The sequence below is a fragment of the Staurois parvus genome, unplaced genomic scaffold (genome assembly GCF_062004578.1).
Source record: "Staurois parvus isolate SC_StPar_1 unplaced genomic scaffold, SC_StPar_1.0 ptg000854l, whole genome shotgun sequence".
Classification (NCBI taxonomy): Eukaryota; Metazoa; Chordata; class Amphibia; order Anura; family Ranidae; genus Staurois; species Staurois parvus.
Window position 1 is genome coordinate 649,031 of NW_028318650.1, and position 19,536 is coordinate 668,566.

Here is a 19,536-nt window from a genome sequence, read left to right on the forward strand (position 1 = left end):
AGCCCCCATCAGAGCCACCCTCTACATCCTAGCCCCCATTGGAGTGTATCAGTACCTTCCGATGTCTGTCCACAAAGTGAGTCTTTCCTATCAAAGTAAAATACACTTATAAACATTTTTTTAATCACTTGTTTTCCTTTTTAATGTCTACAATTAAATATTTTGGCAGAAGAATGTACAAATCTATATTTTTATGGCCAATATTTAGGAACACATTACACTGTAACGATAAAGTGACACTGGGCTCCATTCACTAAAGCAGATCTCATGCAGCATTTAGATAGGGTCAGGGGGGTTAGAACCCCCTGGTGTAAGGAGCATGCTTCCCACTCACCATCACACACTAATGCAGTGTTTCTCAACTCCAGTCCTCATGGACCCCCAACAAGTCATGTTTTCAGGATTTCCATTATTTTGCACAGGTGATTTGATCAGTTTCACTGCCTTAGTAATTACCACAGCTGTTTCATCTGAGGGAAATCCTGAAAACATGACCTGTTGGGGGTCCATGAGGACTGGAGTTGAGAAACACTGCACTAATGTATCATGAGTTGTAGATATAGTCATTGTTATCAGGGGCTCCCTGAGACCGGTACATTATTTCAAGGGTTCCTCTGTGTTTGAAAGGTTGAGAAAGGCTGCTTTAAAGTGCAACTTTAATGTTGATTTTGGATAGAGTAATGGAGGATTAGAACCCCCTGTCCATTTTGGGTTTTTTGGGGCGTTTATTGCCATCTGTGTGCCATTGGGGAGATTTACCTTCACTTCCTGTCCCTTAGCCAAAACAAAAAGTGAGAGGAAAGCCCTGCAAATTAAAGGAATTCTTGGGCCCCCCAGGTCACCAGAACCAGTGTCCCCATTGGAAAATCTCCCCTCTATTAGGCCTAGTTCACACAAGTTTTGAAAGCAGGCATTTGAGGGGCGTTTTAATGCTCCTCAAACGCCTATGGAAATGATACAATGGGCAGCACACAGTGCTGTTTACATTAGCAAAACATGAAGCGTTAGCGTCGCGTGGCTTCAAAATTGAAGCCTCATGTCGAGTCTGGAGGAGATGAAGACTTTCAACGCCTCCCATTCAAGTCTATGGTGACGCTCCTCAAATGCTTGGCAGGCGTTTGCGAGGCGTTTGTGGGGCGTTAATACCATTCGATTTTATTATAGGTGTTTGTAGTGTGGTTTTAATGCTTGTAAAATGCCTATAAAACGCCTCAAAACTGCATTTTTAATACTTGTAGAACGCCCATACTAAAGCTCATTAACGCCTGTCTAATGCTATTTGGACCTTTTGGAAGAGTTAGAAATTTGGTCAAGTGTGAACAAGCCCTTGCTGTTCTGATGTTGGCCCAAAATTTGGGGTTTTCTTCTCTCACTTTTAAGGACAATGGTAAACAGGACAAACAGAGAGGGTGAATCGCCCCAACAGGGTCACAGACAGCAATTCACACCTAGTAGGTGTTCTAATCCCTCTCCATCCTATCTGAAACAAACAAAAAACAGTTTTCCTTTAGTTATAATTTAACCACTTGCCGCCCAGCCACCGCATATAAACAGCGGCAGGGCAGCACTCGTAGGCAAAAGCACGTTTTAAAACGGCTGCCTTCAATACAGGTAGGGGGCGCGCGCCCGCCCTACCTGTCCCGCGGGTGTCAGCAGCGGGTCTCTGCCGCCGGGTCACGGCCGGTTTTTACTGGCCGTTTTCCCGTGATGAGCGGTGATCACTGACACAGAGCAGGGCTGCATTGTTTACACACAGCCCTTCTCTGTGACAGTTCGCGGACAAGCTGCAGAGGGAGAGAACAGTTTCTCTCCCTCCTTTAGCTCCCCCCTCCCTCCCCCGTCCAGTACACACCCCCGCCCCCTAGTAAAACACTCCCCTTACACAGCAAATTCTAAAAATGTTAACCCCTTCCTCCCCAGTGACATTAGTACAGTTTCAGTGGGTTTTTTTTCACTGATCACTGTATTGGTGTCACTGGGGATGTCAGTGACCCCAAGTCAGTTCCCCCCCAGTGTCAAAATGTCTGCCGCAGTCCCGCCATAAGTCCCTGATTGCCGCCATATGTCGCTGATCGGCGCCATTATTAGTATAAATAAAAATTAAAAATCCCAGTATCTTTCCAGCCATTTGTAAACGCTATAACTTTCACGTAAACCAATTAATTTACACGTATTGGTTTTTTTTTTAGCAAAGACACTAGAGATGAGCGAATCGAAGTATCCGAAATGGAATTCGAGTCGAATATCGGAAAAATTTCGATTCGTGCCGAATCCGAAAAATAGCCTAATTCGGACGCGCGAATCGAAATTTTTCAGAAAATGGTGGCTGACATGTGCGGCGACGGAGCGGGGATGTCTGGGAAGGCGCGCAGACAAGGCGCGCTGACCCATAATGCATTCCTCAACGACATGTGATCGCATCAGCCAATCAGCAGCCAGCCAGCCAGCACTGTGTAATGGTCGAGCTATAAATAGCGGCCATTTTGGAATTCTTCATTTGCCTGCAGTCATTGAACAGAGGCAGACCGCTCTGTACTAGGGACAGAGTTAGGGCCACAGAAACGATACTTGGGGACAGAGAAAAGTTACTTAGGGACAGAGAACCATTACTCAGGGACACAGAATTGTTAATGAGGGCCACAGAATCGTTACTTAGGGACAAAGAAACGCTAGTTAGGGCCACAGAATTCATACTCAGGGACAGACAGAATTGTTACTGAGTGCCAGAGAATTGTTACTTAGGGCCACAGAAACGTTATTAGGGCCACAGAATTGTTACTCAGGGACAGACAGAATTGTTACTGAGTGCCAGAGAATTGTTACTTAGGGCCACAGAAACGTTATTAGGGCCACAGAATTGTTACTCAGGGACAGACAGAATTGTTACTGAGTGCCAGAGAATTGTTACTTAGGGCCACAGAAACTTTAGTTAGGGCCACAGAATTGTTACTCGCACAGACACAGAATTGTTACTCGCACAGACACAGAATTGTTACTGAGGGCCACAGAACTGTTACTTAGGGCCACAGAATTGTTACTCGCACAGACACAGAATTGTTACTCAGGGCCACAGAACTGTTACTGAGGGCCACAGAACTGTTACTTAGGGCCACAGAATTGTTACTCGCACAGACACAGAATTGTTACTCGCACAGACACAGAACTGTTACTGAGGGCCACAGAACTGTTACTTAGGGCCACAGAATTGTTACTCGCACAGACACAGAATTGTTACTTGCACAGACACAGAATTGTTACTGAGGGCCACAGAACTGTTACTTAGGGCCACAGAATTGTTACTCGCACAGACACAGAATTGTTACTGAGGGCCACAGAACTGTTACTTAGGGCCACAGAATTGTTACTCGCACAGACACAGAATTGTTACTCGCACAGACACAGAATTGTTACTGAGGGCCACAGAACTGTTACTTAGGGCCACAGAATTGTTACTCGCACAGACACAGAATTGTTACTCAGGGACACAGAATTGTTACTGAGGGCCACAGAACTGTTACTTAGGGCCACAGAATTGTTACTCGCACAGACACAGAATTGTTACTCAGGGCCACAGAACTGTTACTGAGGGCCACATAACAGTTACTTAGGGCCATATAAACGTTAATCAGGGACACAGAATTGTTACTGAGGGCCACAGAACCGTTACTTGGGGCCACAGAAACGTTAATCAGGGACACAGAATTGTTACTGAGGGCCACAGAACCGTTACTTAGGGCCACAGAATTGTTACTCGCACAGACACAGAATTGTTACTCAGGGCCACAGAACTGTTACTGAGGGCCACAGAACTGTTACTTAGGGCCACAGAATTGTTACTCGCACAGACACAGAATTGTTACTCGCACAGACACAGAATTGTTACTGAGGGCCACAGAACTGTTACTTAGGGCCACAGAATTGTTAGGGCCACAGAACTGTTACTGAGGGCCACAGAACTGTTACTTAGGGCCACAGAATTGTTACTCGCACAGACACAGAATTGTTACTCAGGGACACAGAATTGTTACTGAGGGCCACAGAACCGTTACTTGGGGCCACAGAAACGTTAATCAGGGACACAGAATTGTTACTGAGGGCCACAGAACCGTTACTTGGGGCCACAGAAACGTTAATCAGGGACACAGAATTGTTACTGAGGGCCACAGAACCGTTACTTGGGGCCACAGAAACGTTAATCAGGGACACAGAATTGTTACTGAGGGCCACAGAACTGTTACTTAGGGCCACAGAATTGTTACTCGCACAGACACAGAATTGTTACTCAGGGACACAACTGTTACTGAGGGCCACAGAACTGTTACTTAGGGCCACAGAATTGTTACTCGCACAGACACAGAATTGTTACTCAGGGTCACAGAACTGTTACTGAGGGCCACAGAACTGTTACTTAGGGCCACAGAATTGTTACTCGCACAGACACAGAATTGTTACTCAGGGCCACAGAACCGTTACTTAGGGCCACATAAACGTTAATCAGGGACACAGAATTGTTACTGAGGGCCACAGAACCGTTACTTGGGGCCACAGAAACGTTAATCAGGGACACAGAATTGTTACTGAGGGCCACAGAACCGTTACTTAGGGCCACATAAACGTTAATCAGGGACACAGAATTGTTACTGAGGGCCACAGAACCGTTACTTAGGGCCACAGAATTGTTACTCAGGGACACAGAATTTTTACTGAGGGCCACAGAACTGTTACTTAGGGCCACAGAATTGTTACTCGGACAGACACAGAATTGTTACTCAGGGACACAGAATTGTTACTCAGGGACACATAATCGTTGAATTAAAGAGTATGTCAGACAACACGCAGAGGAGTGGCAGAGGAGGCAATGTTTTAGGAGCGAGCAGACGTGGCAGCAGAGGAAGGGGTCGAGGCAGCACTATTCGCAGCCAGAGGCCAGTGCTCCCGGTGTCATCCAGCGGTCGTGTCTCCACCGACAACCCTGCCGTCATCGATTGGTTGGCTCGGTCGTCTTCCTCTTCCCAGGTCACCTCTGACACCTACAGCCAACGGTCGATGGGTACGTCAGACACAACCGTTAGTTGGCATGGCCCGGGAGCAAGCCCACTGAAATCACGTGTCCTCTACCTGCCCCTGTCCTTTGCTGTTCCCTCACCAAGCGAAGTATCGCATGCTGTGGGCTCAGCCCCACTGTACAGTGAGGAAGAGCTAACAGAGGGCGGTCAGGAACGGGGGGAGACATCGGCCTTTTCAGCAGCCAGGCGAAGAAGTACTGGCGAGGAGAGTGGTTCGGTAGCCGGTCTAGAGACAGGTCTGTCTCCTGACCCACACGCAGCCGAGGGGGCTAGTAGTGAGGCGGAGACCGTACTTGATGATGAGGAGGTTGATCGCACTTGGCTGCCTCGTCGTCATCAGGCAATTTCTTCCGCATCATCAGGAGAAGAGGGTGCCAGCTTGGCAGCGAGCGAAACAGTCGGTGGGTTGCCCAGGAGGCAGCAGGGTCGCATCAGTGTCAGTGGAGCCAAACGTCCACGGAGTAGAGCACCAGCTCCACTGCAGCCTACCACCACGGCCAGTAGTGGTGCCGGTGCGCACGGAGGAAGTAGCAGTCAGCCAGTGAGGAGTAGCGGGGGCAAAGTTTCCTACTCGGTGGTGTGGCAATTTTTCGTCAAGCCGCCCGAAGAAGTAAACGTAGCCGTCTGTCGACTATGTGGCCAGAAATGCAAGCGTGGCCAGGGGGCCCATGTTGGGACTACAGCGTTGCGTCAGCATATGCAGCGTCACCATTCGGTGGCCTGGGAAAACCGTGATAAAGATACGGCGGTTCTGCCTGCCCCAGCCCCCGCTCCATCACCCGCTCCGTTACTTGCTCCGTCACCCGACGTCGTCAATCGCCCTCTATCAGCCAGTCAAGGCTCCAACACCTCTGCTGAGGGGAGTTGTCGCTCGTTGGCATCTTCCGCTCGTTCAGATGCTCCTTCTCCTGCTACTCCTCTTCTCGGATTCCGTCAACAGTCTTTCTTGGAATCCGTTTCCAAGAGACAACAGTTTGCGAGCACGCACCCGACGGTGCAAAAGCTGAACGTCCTCCTGTCCAAGTTGCTGGTGCTGCAGTCCCTCCCTTTCCAACTGGTGGACTCAGCACCTTTCCGAGAAATGATGGCTTGTGCCGCGCCGCGGTGGAGAGTGCCAAGCCGTCATTTCTTCGCCATAAAGGCAGTGCCAGCCCTGCATTCACATGTAGAAGAGATGGTGGGCCAGTCTTTGAGCATGTCGGTCTCTGCCAAAGTGCACGGCAGCGCCGACGTGTGGAGCTGTAACTACGGTCAGGGACAGTACATGTCATTTACGGCCCACTGGGTGAACGTGGTGCCGGCACAGCCGCACCAGCAACTTGGACAGGTCACGACGCTTTTGCCTCCACGTTTGCACGTCCTTGGTCCAGCAAACATGTCCGCCTCTACCACCTCTTTTTCCGCCGTGTCCTCAGCCGCCACCCCCGTGCCAAGTCCCATTACCCGACCGGCATATCACATGTGCAGGGCGCAACGGTGTCACGCTGTGCTGCACCTGGTATGCCTTGGCGAACGTAGTCACACAGGGGAGGAACTTCTGAGTGTAATGAACAGAGAAATCGACAGATGGCTGTCTCCGCGCAAACTGAAAATCGGAACCATGTTGACCGACAACGGAAAGAACATGGTGTCTGCTCTGCGTCAAGGAAGGTTGTGCCATGCGCCATGCATGGCTCACGTGTTCAATCTGGTTGTCAAGCGGTTCCTAAAATCCACCATCCCACTGCAAGACATCCTTAAAATGTCACGTAAACTTTGCATGCATTTCAGCCATTCCTACACCGCAAAGAACACCCTCATTGAGCTGCAGCGGCAGAACGGAATTCCACAGCATCGCCTGATCTGCGACGTTGCAACAAGGTGGAAATCAACCCTACACATGTTAGACCACCTTTACGAGCAGCGAAAGGCCATCACCGATTTCCTGATGTTACAAGCGGATAAAGGTACTCCCCTGTGTAACTTCGATGTCAGCCATTGGCAGCTCATGCGTGACACCTGCCGCTTGCTCAGGCCCTTTGAGGAGGCCACGCTATTCGTGAGTCGGCAGGACTATGGGATGAACGACGTCATTCCTCTGTTGCACGTCCTGGAACAAATGCTGTTAACAATGGCTGGTCAGGGTGCGGTAGACGTGGCGCACAGATCTCAACGCCACATGACCCCTGTGGGGCCAGGACAGGAAGAAGAGGAGGAGGTAGAGGAGGACATTTGTGCTCAGGAATTATTGAGTGAAATGGGTGGTTTTTCCACTCAGCGGACAGGAGTGGAGGAGCAGGAGCATCTGGTAGAGGAGGAGGAGGAGGAGACAGAGGACCCAGACGCACCGTGGCAGTATGCTGTGGAGATGGAGGCAGGGAGTCCCTCGCATTCCTTGGCACAAATGGCCCATAGCATGCTCGGTTGCTTGCGTAGCGACAGCCGAATAATAACCATCAGACAGAGGGATGACTTTTGGCTGTCCACCTTGTTGGACCCTCGCTACCGTTCCAAAATGGTGGCCTTTTTCACACCTGCTGAGAGGGAGGCCAAAATTACGTACTATAAAAACCACCTATGTAGTCAGTTGGTCTCTGCCTTTGTGCGCCAACGTCCATCCTCAGACACTGTGGGCCCTGTGCGCTCGCGTTCCGCTGCCATGGCAGCAGGGGAGGGGTGGGGTGGTAGGAGCAGTGGCAGCTCCACCAGCAGCGGCTGCCTCAGTCTGCAGTCGATGATGAGTAGCTTTCTTCACCAGCGCAGTGAGGAAACTACTAACCAGCCGCAGCAGCAGCAGCAGCATCAGGTGGACCTGGAGCAGGACCTCAAACAACAGGCTTGGGCCTACTTGGACAGCACCCTGCCAACCGAGGTAGACAATCCCCTTGACTACTGGGCAACGAAACTTGACCTTTGGCCCCAACTAGCTGAATTTGCCCTTGAAAGGCTGTCATGCCCGGCCAGTAGCGTGGCATCGGAGCGCGTGTTTAGTGCGGCAGGAGGTATTGTAACTCCGCGGAGGACACGACTGTCCACCCAAAGTGTGGAGAGACTCACGTTTGTGAAAATGAATCAGGCGTGGATTAGTCTGGATTTCAAACCACCAGTTCCTGATATAACTGACTAAATCCGCCATGAATCATGCCCCTGCCATGTGCCACTTTCAGGTCTCCTCACACACTGCTGTTGTGTTGAATTTTTTGACATAGGGTGCTGGCAGATTACGGGCCTCCCATAGCTGCTGCCAGGCCCCTAATCTGCCATGGGCCCCTATATACCGCCTCCTCATGCTGCTGCCAGGTCCACAGTCTCTCATGCCATGTGCCACTTTCCGGTCTCCTCACACTGCTGGTGTGTTGAATTTTTTGACATAGGGTGCTTGCAGATTACGGGCCTCCCATAGCTGCTGCCAGGCCCCTAATCTGCCATGGGCCCCTATATACCGCCTCCTCATGCTGCTGCCAGGTCCACAGTCTCTCATGCCATGTGCCACTTTCCGGTCTCCTCACACTGCTGGTGTGTTGAATTTTTTGACATAGGGTGCTGGCAGATTACGGGCCTCCCATAGCTGCTGCCAGGCCCCTAATCTGCCATGGGCCCCTATACCGCCTCCTCATGCTGCTGCCAAGTCCAGAGTCTCTCATGGGTCCCTGTACGGCCTCCCATTGCTGCTGTCTCCATCGCCTCACTCTGCCATGTGCCACTTTCAGGTCTCCTCACACACTGCTGGTGTGTTGAATTTTTTGACATAGGGTGCTGGCAGATTACGGGCCTCCCATAGCTGCTGCCAGGCCCCTAATCTGCCATGGGCCCCTATATACCGCCTCCTCATGCTGCTGCCAGGTCCACAGTCTCTCATGCCATGTGCCACTTTCTGGTCTCCTCACACTGCTGGTGTGTTGAATTTTTTGACATAGGGTGCTGGCAGATTACGGGCCTCCCATAGCTGCTGCCAGGCCCCTAATCTGCCATGGGCCCCTATACCGCCTCCTCATGCTGCTGCCAAGTCCAGAGTCTCTCATGGGTCCCTGTACGGCCTCCCATTGCTGCTGTCTCCATCGCCTCACTCTGCCATGTGCCACTTTCAGGTCTCCTCACACACTGCTGGTGTGTTCAATTTTTTGACATAGGGTGCTGGCAGATTACGGGCCTCCCATTGCTGCTGCCAGGCCCCTAATCTGCCATGGGCCCCTATATACCGCCTCCTCATGCTGCTGCCAAGTCCTGAGTCTCTCATGGGTCCCTGTACGGCCTCCCATTGCTGCTGTCTCCATCGCCACACTCTGCCATGTGCCACTTTCAGGTCTCCTCACACACTGCTGTTGTGTTGAATTTTTTGACATAGGGTGCTGGCAGATTACGGGCCTCCCATTGCTGCTGCCAGGCCCCTAATCTGCCATGGGCCCCTATACCGCCTCCTCATGCTGCTGCCAGGTCCACAGTCTCTCATGCCATGTGCCACTTTCAGGTCTCCTCACACTGCTGGTGTGTTCAATTTTTTGACATAGGGTGCTGGCAGATTACGGGCCTCCCATTGCTGCTGCCAGGCCCCTAATCTGCCATGGGCCCCTATACCGCCTCCTCATGCTGCTGCCAGGTCGACAGTCTCTCATGCCATGTGCCACTTTCAGGTCTCCTCACACTGCTGGTGTGTTCAATTTTTTGACATAGGGTGTTGGCAGATTACGGGCCTCCCATTGCTGTTGCCAGGCACGTAATCTGCCATGGGCCCCCGTACCGACTCCTCATGCTGTGACGTTGCAACAAGGTGGAATTCAACCCTACATATGTTAGACCGCCTTTACGAACAGCGAAAGGCCATCACAGATTTCCTGATGTTAAAAGCGGATAAAGGTACTCCCTGTGTAACTTAGATGTCAGCCATTGGCAGCTCATGCGTGACACCTGCGCTTGCTCAGGCCCTTTGAGGAGGCCACGCTATTCTTGAGTCGGCAGGACTATGGGATGAACGACGTCATTCCTCTGTTGCACGTCCTGGAACAAATGCTGTTAACAATGGCTGGTCAGGGTGCGGTAGACGTGGCGCACAGATCTCAACGCCACATGACCCCTGTGGGGGCAGGACAGGAAGAAGAGGAGGAGGTAGAGGAGGACATTGGTGCTCAGGAATTATTGAGTGAAATGGGTGGTTTTTCCTCTCAGCGGACAGGAGTGGAGGAGCAGGAGCATCTGGTAAAAAAGGAGGAGGAGGAGACAGAGGACCCAGACGCACCGTGGCAGTATGCTGTGGAGATGGAGGCAGGGAGTCCCTCGCATTCCTTGGCACAAATGGCCCATAGCATGCTCGGTTGCTTGCGTAGCAACAGCCGAATAATAACCATCAGACAGAGGGATGACTTTTGGCTGTCCACCTTGTTGGACCCTCGCTACCGTTCTAAAATGGTGGCCTTTTTCACACCTTTTTTTTTCCATTTTGTCATAGGTTGCTGGCAGATTACAGGCCTCCCATAGGTGCCGCCAGGCCCCAAATCGGCCATGGGCCCCCGTACCGCCTGGTCACGCTGCTGCTGAGCCCACAGTGTGACCTGGGTCCCTGTACCGCCTCCCAGTGCTCCCACTCTGCCATGTGCCACTTTGAGGTCTCCTCACACACTGCTGTTGTGTTGAATTTTTTGACATAGGGTGCTGGCAGATTACGGGCCTCCCATAGCTGCTGCCAGGCCCCTAATCTGCCATGGGCCCCTATACCGCCTCCTCATGCTGCTGCCAGGTCCACAGTCTCTCATGCCATGTGCCACTTTCAGGTCTCCTCACACTGCTGGTGTGTTCAATTTTTTGACATAGGGTGTTGGCAGATTACGGGCCTCCCATAGCTGCTGCCAGGCCCCTAATCTGCCATGGGCCCCTATATACCGCCTCCTCATGCTGCTGCTGCCAGGTCCACAGTCTCTCATGCCATGTGCCACTTTCCGGTCTCCTCACACTGCTGGTGTGTTGAATTTTTTGACATAGGGTGCTGGCAGATTACGGGCCTCCCATAGCTGCTGCCAGGCCCCTAATCTGCCATGGGCCCCTATATACCGCCTCCTCATGCTGCTGCCAAGTCCAGAGTCTCTCATGGGTCCCTGTACGGCCTCCCATTGCTGCTGTCTCTATCGCCACACTCTGCCATGTGCCACATTCCGGTCTCCTCACACTGCTGGTGTGTTGAATTTTTTGACATAGGGTGCTGGCAGATTACGGGCCTCCCATTGCTGCTGCCAGGCCCCTAATCTGCCATGGGCCCCTGTACCGCCTCTTCATGCTGCTGCCAGGTCCAGAGTGTCTCATGGGTCCCTGTACGGCCTCCCATTGCTGCTGCCAGGAGGCAGCAGGGTCGCAGCAGTGTCAGTGGAGGCAAACGGCCACGGAGTAGAGCACCAGCTCCACTGCAGCCTACCACCACGGCCAGTAGTGGTGCCGGTGTGCACGGAGGAAGTAGCAGTCAGCCAGTGAGGAGTAGCGGAGGCAAAGTTTCCTACTCTGCGGTGTGGCAATTTTTCGTCAAGCCGCCCGAAGAAGTAAACGTAGCCGTATGTCGACTATGTGGCCAGAAAGTCAAGCGTGGCCAGGGGGCCCATGTTGGGACTACAGCGTTGCGTCAGCATATGCAGCGTCGCCATTCGGTGGCCTGGGAAAACCGTGATAAAGATACGGCGGTTCTGCCTGCCCCAGCCCAGGGTTCCATTGTGTCATAGGGTGCTGGCAGATTACAGGCCTCCCATAGGTGCCGCCAGGCCCCAAATCGGCCATGGGCCCCCGTACCGCCTGGTCACGCTGCTGCTGGTCCCACAGTGTGACCTGGGTCCCTGTACGGCCTCCCATTGCTTCCACTCTGCCATGTGCCACTTTGAAATCTCCTCACACTCCTGCGGTTGTCCATTTTGTCATAGGTTGCTGGCAGATTAGCGGCCTTCCATAGGTGCCGCCAGGCCCCATATCGGCCATGGGCCCCCGTACCGCCTGGTCACGCTGCTGCTGGTCCCACAGTGTGACCTGGGTCCCTGTACGGCCTCCCATTGCTTCCACTCTGCCATGTGCCACTTTGAAATCTCCTCACACTCCTGCGGTTGTCCATTTTGTCATAGGTTGCTGGCAGATTACAGGCCTTCCATTGGTGCCGCCAGGCCCCATATCGGCCATGGGCCCCCGTACCGCCTGGTCACGCTGCTGCTGAGCCCACAGTGTGACCTGGGTCCCTGTACGGCCTCCCATTGCTTCCACTCTGCCATGTGCCACTTTGAGGTCTCCTTACACTCCTGCGGTTTTCCATTTTGTCATAGGTTGCTGGCAGATTAGCGGCCTTCCATAGGTGCCGCCAGGCCCCATATCGGCCATGGGCCCCCGTACCGCCTGGTCACGCTGCTGCTGGTCCCACAGTGTGACCTGGGTCCCTGTACCGCCTCCCATTGCTCCCACTCTGCCATGTGCCACTTTCAGGTCTCCTCACACTCCTGCTGGTTTCCATTTTGTCATAGGGTGCTGTATGGCCTCCCATTGCTGCTGGCTCCACCGCCACACTGTGGCTCCAAACACTGGTTTTGGCCCCGTGACTGGCCAAATGAGTGAAGTGTGCGGTGATTCTAAGATCGACGGCACTCATCTGCATGTCATACTGACTGACAGTATTATTTCTCTTCCCCAGCAGACTCCAAGGGCATTTAAATTAAAGGTACAGTGTTCTGCACTAATATAAAGTCTCTCTGAAGCCTAGAAACACCCTTTTTTAAGTTAAATTCACAGCGAATTTATTCGACTCGAATCGAATATTGTCCACGAATTCGCCGAATCAGTCGAATCGAATTTTTCATTTCTTCGCTCATCTCTAAAAGACACGGAGCAGAATACATTTTGGCAGAAATTTATGACTAAATTTGATTTTTAAATTTTTTTTACTGGACATGTTTTATAGCAAAAAGTCCAAAATATTGTTTTTTTTCCTCAAAATTGTCAGCCTTTTTTTTTATAGCGCAAAAAATAAAAACCGCACAGGCAAATACCACCAAAATAAATTTTTCAATTTGTGGGGAAAAAAAGGATGTCAATTTCATTTATGTACGGTATTGCATGACCGCACAATTGTCCATTAAACTAGCACAGCGCTGTATAGCAGAAAAATGGCGTAAATTGCAGTATCTATACCATAGTTTGTAGACGCTATAACTTCCACACAAAGCAATCAATATACACTTATTGGGATTTTTTTTACCAAAAACATGGAGCAGAATACATTTTGGCCTAAATTTATAACCAACTTTGAGTTTATTATATATTTTTTATAGCTGAAAGTAAAAAATATTGTTTTTTTTTTAAACTTTTTGGCCTTTTTTGTTTATAGCGTGAAAAATAAAAAGCGCACAGGTGATCAAATACCACCGATAGAAAGCTCTATTTGTGTGAAAAAAAGGACGTAAATTTAGTTTGGGTGCAGCGACGAGTAGCAAAAAGAGGCCTGGTCATTAAGGGGGGTAAATCCTCAGGAGGGCAAGTGGTTAAAGAAATACAAAATATCTTTATAAATGTCAAATACTGAAATAAAATAGTAAATAAAATCACACACATATATGAATACTCTTCTTCCACCAATAAAAAGGCAATGCTGTAGAAGGGTGTTTATATATGTGTGTGATTTTATTTACTATTTTATTTCAGTATTTAACATTTTTAAAGATATTTTGTGTTTACTTCATTTACCTTCGTTGTTTTTGATACGCCACGCGTGTCCTGTGAAAGCAGCTTTCCTTTGTCTGGTATTCCAGTCAGCTCTTTTCTTTTGTATTAATACATCTGCTGCAGGGGCCGCACTGATGTCACAAGGGAGCGGGGTCACCCTGTGGCATCATTAGGTGGCCCCACCCCTTAGCTTATTTAGCAGTGGGAAGTGGAAGAGCTGTCATTCGGCGGGTGCCAGCAGTGGGAGAACACCTCTTTTTTTCCGGGTCGGTGGAGTGACGTTCATCATGATTGATGCTCAATCTACACCAGGGGACAATTTTTTTTTGTAATAAAGGAGACATCAAAATATGTGTGTGTGTTTTTACTCACTTTTTTGGTGAATTCACATGGGGGGCTGAGATCTGGGAACTCCCATAATAAAGGGGGCTTCCAGATTCCCATAAGTCACCCCCCCTGGGCCAGGGTTGTGGGCAAGAGTCCCTTGTCCTCATCAACATGGGGACAAGATGCTTTGGGGGGGGGGGGCTCTACCCCAATGCACCCACCCCCCCAGGTTGAGGCATGTGGCCTGGTTCAGGAGCTCATCCCCCCCTTTCCTGGCCTCCCAGCCTGCATACTCAGATAAGGGTCTGGTATAGATTTTATGGGAGGACTCCACGCCATCTTTTTTTTCCAATTTTGGCATGGGGTTCCCGTTAAAATCCATACCAGACCACATATTAACCATTAGCCGCCCGGCCAATGGCCGTTTGGCGGCTTCAAATGCGCTCCTGCACTCCGGGTGCACGCCATTTGGCGTGCTCCCGCACATGCGCCTTTTGCGCTAATGCAGAGCGGCGCAGCGGGCCGATCTGTCACCGGCCGTGTACCTCGGACATGGCCGATGACAGATCTGAGTACCGGCCCCCCGTTGCAGGTACCATGTGACCTGCTGTGACCAATCACAGCAGGTAACATGACAGTTGTATACAAATGATGGCTTCATTCATGATGCCATCCATTGTACACTAGTGCCTAGCTGTGAATGGTCACAGCTGATCACATGCACATGTCATGTGATTAGCTGTGACCAAATCACAGCTAAGCACAAAAAAAAAAAAAAAAAAAAAAAAAACCTGAATGAATCGATTTCATTCAGGTAAATGCTTGCTTATAGCAAAGTAATTCTTTGCTATAAGCAAATTGTGTAAAAAAAAAAAAAATACTGATCACTTCCCCAAAGTAGTACAATGTTACTATGGTAACATTGTACTACTTTGGTCATAGTAAAATATGAAAAAAAAATCTTAAAAAAAGTAATAAAAAATTAAAAATAATAAAAAAAAAAATATATATATATATATATTTTTTTTTCATACTGTCACCAGTCAGTGTCCCTGTTTACCGCCATGCCAGTTATATGATGACGCTGTACTGCACTGGTGACAGTACGTAAATAAAATAGTGAAAATAATTTTTTTAATTTTTTCATTTTCCGAAAAATTATGACAAAAAAAATACAACTTCAAAAAACTCGCCATGCCTCTTATGAAGTACGTCGGACTGTCTACTCTGCAAAAAGGGTTCATTTGGGGGATATCTGTACTGTCCTGACATTTGGGGATATCTGTACTGTCCTGACATTTGGGGATATCTGTACTGTCCTGACATTTGGGGATATCTGTACTGTCCTGACATTCTTAGACCTCAAGAAATTAGATTGGCCGTCAGTACTTCAGGATTGATCAATAATCAGATCTATACCATAGTTTGTGAACTCTATAACTTTCCTACAAACTAAAAAATACATCCTAATTTGGGTTATTTTCACCAAAGACATGTAGCAGAATACATCTCGGCCTAAATTTATGAAGAACAATTATTTATTTGTAAACTTTTATAACAGAAACAAAGAAAAACGTGGTTTTTTTTCAACATTTTTGGTCTTTTTTTGTTAATTTAGCAAAAAATAAAAACCCCAGCGGTGATTAAATACCACCAAAAGAAAGCTCTAGTTGTGTGAAGAAAATGATAAAATTTTAGTTTGGGTACAATGTTGTATGACCGCGCAATTGTCATTCAAAGTGTGAGAGCGCTGAAATGTGAAAAATGGCCTGGGCAGGAAGGTGTAAAATTGCACGGTATTGAAATTGTTAACTACAAAGAGTACATAAAAGAGTAAATTATTCATGTACTATGTGTATACATTAAAAACTGGTATGCATCACTAAAAGTAGACCAACAAAAAAGGAAAAGTGTTTTGTTCCACAATTATGAGGCTACTACAGACTAACCGTCGTCAACTTATATCACAAAGTATGAATAATAAACAGCAACCAGTGACTTTTTACAGGACATCTTAGATATTTTATCTACATCCAAGCTTGCCTTTCACTACATGTATACTTGACAAGGCTTTTGCTGGACAGTTTGTATTCAAAAGACTTTGAAATGTATGAGCGAAAGCTTTCTTCGAAGCATTTGGTGACCTTCTCACATCTCCCTCACATCTTTGCCTGGTTACACTAAGGTTGCTGACTTTATGGGGACCCTTGGAAGAAAAATCCACCTTGAGAACCATACGTACAGTGTGTCTGCTATCTCCTAAAGAGACTTTGTATGTTTTAAAGTGACAGTAGCTAAATATAAAGTCATCGGTGGTCCATGGCCAATAGACAAAGGTTGAGCTCCTAAAGCTGGCTGAACCGATTTCCCCATCCACATATCCGAGGTGGATAGGGAAACCGTCCCCACTGTGTCATTGTACTCTGACAGTGGTACTCCTGATTGGTTGCATGCGCTGATTAAGTGAAAATATACCAACAAGCCCATTCATGAAAAGTCAATCGCTAGATCAACTTCTCATGAATGGAGATGGCCATACAAGGACCAAAATTCAAGCAGTTCCTGCTGAACTGGCTCTATTTTGATCCATGCATGGCCAGCTTTGGAGGTCAAGGTTGTACCCCCATGAGCAACTCTAAAATAGACATTGTGTATTCTGTACACCTGCTGAGATATTTTGGACACGGAGTATAACATCATTTGAGAAGAAGGCTTCTAGCATATGGCTGGTACTTAGTACAAGGGCCCTCAGTGGTTCTCTATGCAATCAACAGCCGTCATGATAGAAATGATCTGGGAATATTTAGGGCAGGTGCTAGACTATTTGGGGCCCAAGGCAAGATCATATACTGTATATGAAAATGGCCAAAATTGTAGTATTTCAAATATATGTCATATTATTAAAATATTCTTCACAAATATATTATTTCAAATATATTTTTCTTCTATGTGGGCAAACGGCGGCTGAGGCCATTCCTCAACACTGAACTCCTAGGGTCGGTTGAGCGGCCTCCATCTCTTCCCTTGTATTGGATGACACTGGAATGGCTCGGACTCGTGCCCCCCTTTTCTCACTTGCCGGTGGGGTGATCCCATTTCCTTCCATCTACAGTTTGGAGCGGCGCCATAAGGTATACTTTTTCGCTATTTTTAACATTCGGGTGCAACTTTCATACAGCTTTTGAGGGTTTACATTGCAGTCTATGGCACTCAAGTTGCATGAAAGTCGTACCAAAGCAGAACGTGAACTTCTTTGAAGTCGCTGCAACTTTGCATATTTAAATGGTTGTCATTGAAAAACATGCGGTACGACTTCTCATGCAACTGTAGTGTCCAAAGTCGTATGACAAGTCGCACAAGTGTGAATGGAGCCTAAATCTATACTTGCAGTATTATGCCCAAGTGGAGATGTACCCTTTTTGCCTGTGAATTATATCTGTTACAAAGTGTCATTGCCCTCACCTTGTGATTGTGTCCCGCTGCGCCCTTCATCCTTCATCCTCATATCCGATATAACATCCAGACCTGATTTAGGTTTATGTGAAATCCCGGAAACTGCATGGGAAAAAAACAAAAGAAGATGAGGAAGACGCTTCTGATAAATGTCCATCTTCACCTTAGGGCTCCATGTACACTGCAGCTGATAAACTCACGTTCAGGAGATGTTCAGCGTTTTTTTCAAGCAGCCTCTGAACTCCCCCTAATGTTTTCCTATGTGTCCGTCGTCGTTTACAGTTTACAGGCAGTTGAGTTTACAGTCGTTTTTTTTTAAAGCAGAAAACTTGCGTTCAGCAGTTGATTTTATCAGCGTTTCAAACGCAAAATGCTTGTAAACGTGGCAAAACGCTGCTAAATCACGTTTATAAGCGTTTGAACAATTTTTTTTAACTCTTCCAGTTCCTGATGCTGTCCAGAGCCTTTTTTCATCATGATGATCGGTGCCGATCCCCGCTCTGACAACTGTCGGTTCTCGGCAGTACTTTCCTCACGCTCTGACAGCGTGAGGAAAGTGCAGCCGAGAACCGGCAATTGCATTTCCCGGTGATCAGCGAGGCATTGGACATGGCTGATCATGTGGTAAAAGGCCGCTGTGATTGGCCTTTTACCATATCATGTGATCAGCTGTGTCCGTAGGACACAGCGATCACGGAGATCCCCGGGGGTGCGCAGGAGAGCGCGTTCTTATCATTTTCGGAAAGGTCTGTGGTTCCTTTTTGTGCTATAAGCTGCTAAACTGTAAGCGCTCGCTAAGTTATCTCTTTATCTCTTTATACCGTTCTGGGAGGACATCATATGACGCCCTCCCAGAACTGGCCGGCCGCAGCGTAGCCGTCATTTGGCTATCTGCGGTTGGCAAGTAGTTAACCAACAAATTTTTTTGTATAATTCTCCTTTAAGGGGGCGTGGCGGGGGGGTGTCCTCTGCCTATATACTTTTACTAATAGGGTGTCCCTCGTTACCGCCTCAAAAATTTGGGAGGTGTTTTCATGAACTTCCAGAAAGTTCACCAAAACCGCAGGACATAATAGAAGTCAATGGGAAAGCGCAGCTAACCAGCACCAAACCCATGGGCACGCTGCTCCGCACCCGCCGTGTGCTCACATCACACTGCATCAGTGTGAAAGGGGCCCATGGCCTCCCTGTTTATAAATGAGATGACTGTTAGAGCTCCATATACAGCAAGCATCTAAAGCCTATGGCCAGCTTTACCGTTCTCCAGGTTCTTCTTGAGGTCCGAGGCCACTTGCTTCTCATTGATGCTTTCCAGAACAGCCAGAGTCATCTTCGGTCCATAAGAATCCGTGTAGTAGCTCAGGATCAGATCCACTACATCGCACCGGTCTGCCCACTCTAGCTGGCCTCTGCCGATGTGGCGGAAGCCCTCCTCTATTCTCCAGTCTGTTATTTTGTTCCGGAACCTCTTGAAGCTCCACTCAGTCAGATCATCCAAGGCCATGAGTAGGACATCTCGCACACTCCGCGCCATCCTCCCCTATGTGGTGCCCCAGAAGATGCCAACCTCAGTTCTGTCTCCAGCAGCTCGCCTACTCTTCCTCTTTTCAAGGGAAATGAGTCTGCAACGTCCCAACTGAAAGTGAAAGTAATTTTCTTGTTTTTTCCTCCCGCCTTTATTTCCTTTCTTAAAAAAAAAAAAACACTTCCTGACTTCATTCAATGTGTCCTGTAGATGAGGCCTGTTTGTTTTCCAGAGCAGCTGCGAAGAATTCCTTCTACGTCTCTTCTGTCATGCAGTTATGGAGAACCTGTAATGGAACTTCACAGGCCGAGAGGACAGGGGCCCCTCCTCCCGCCCTCCACCTCCTGAAATATACCAGCAGTTCATTTCCTGGAGAACGTCTTCGCTTTCAGAGAAATGTACAGTTGTGTTCAAAATAATAGCAGTGTGTTGAAAAAATTGAATAAAGCTGAAAATCCTTCTAATAGCTTTTATTTCCATCCACACAAATGCATTGGGAACACTACACATTCT

At 48.7% G+C, this 19,536-nt stretch overlaps 1 protein-coding gene across 1 annotated transcript in view; it reads right to left on the reverse strand.

Moving 5' to 3' along the window:
- LOC149443516 (uncharacterized) overlaps positions 1-19,296 on the reverse strand; it is an 84,611-nt gene extending 65,315 nt beyond the window's left edge. The window contains exons 1-2 of the mRNA XM_089655597.1: positions 18,756-19,296; positions 17,508-17,600 (exon numbers count right to left, since the gene is read on the reverse strand). Of these exons, the coding sequence (XP_089511723.1) occupies positions 17,508-17,600; positions 18,756-19,032 (370 nt within the window). The 5' untranslated portion in view covers positions 19,033-19,296. The remainder of the gene's footprint in view (positions 1-17,507; positions 17,601-18,755) is intronic.
- Positions 19,297-19,536: the final 240 nt, after the last annotated feature.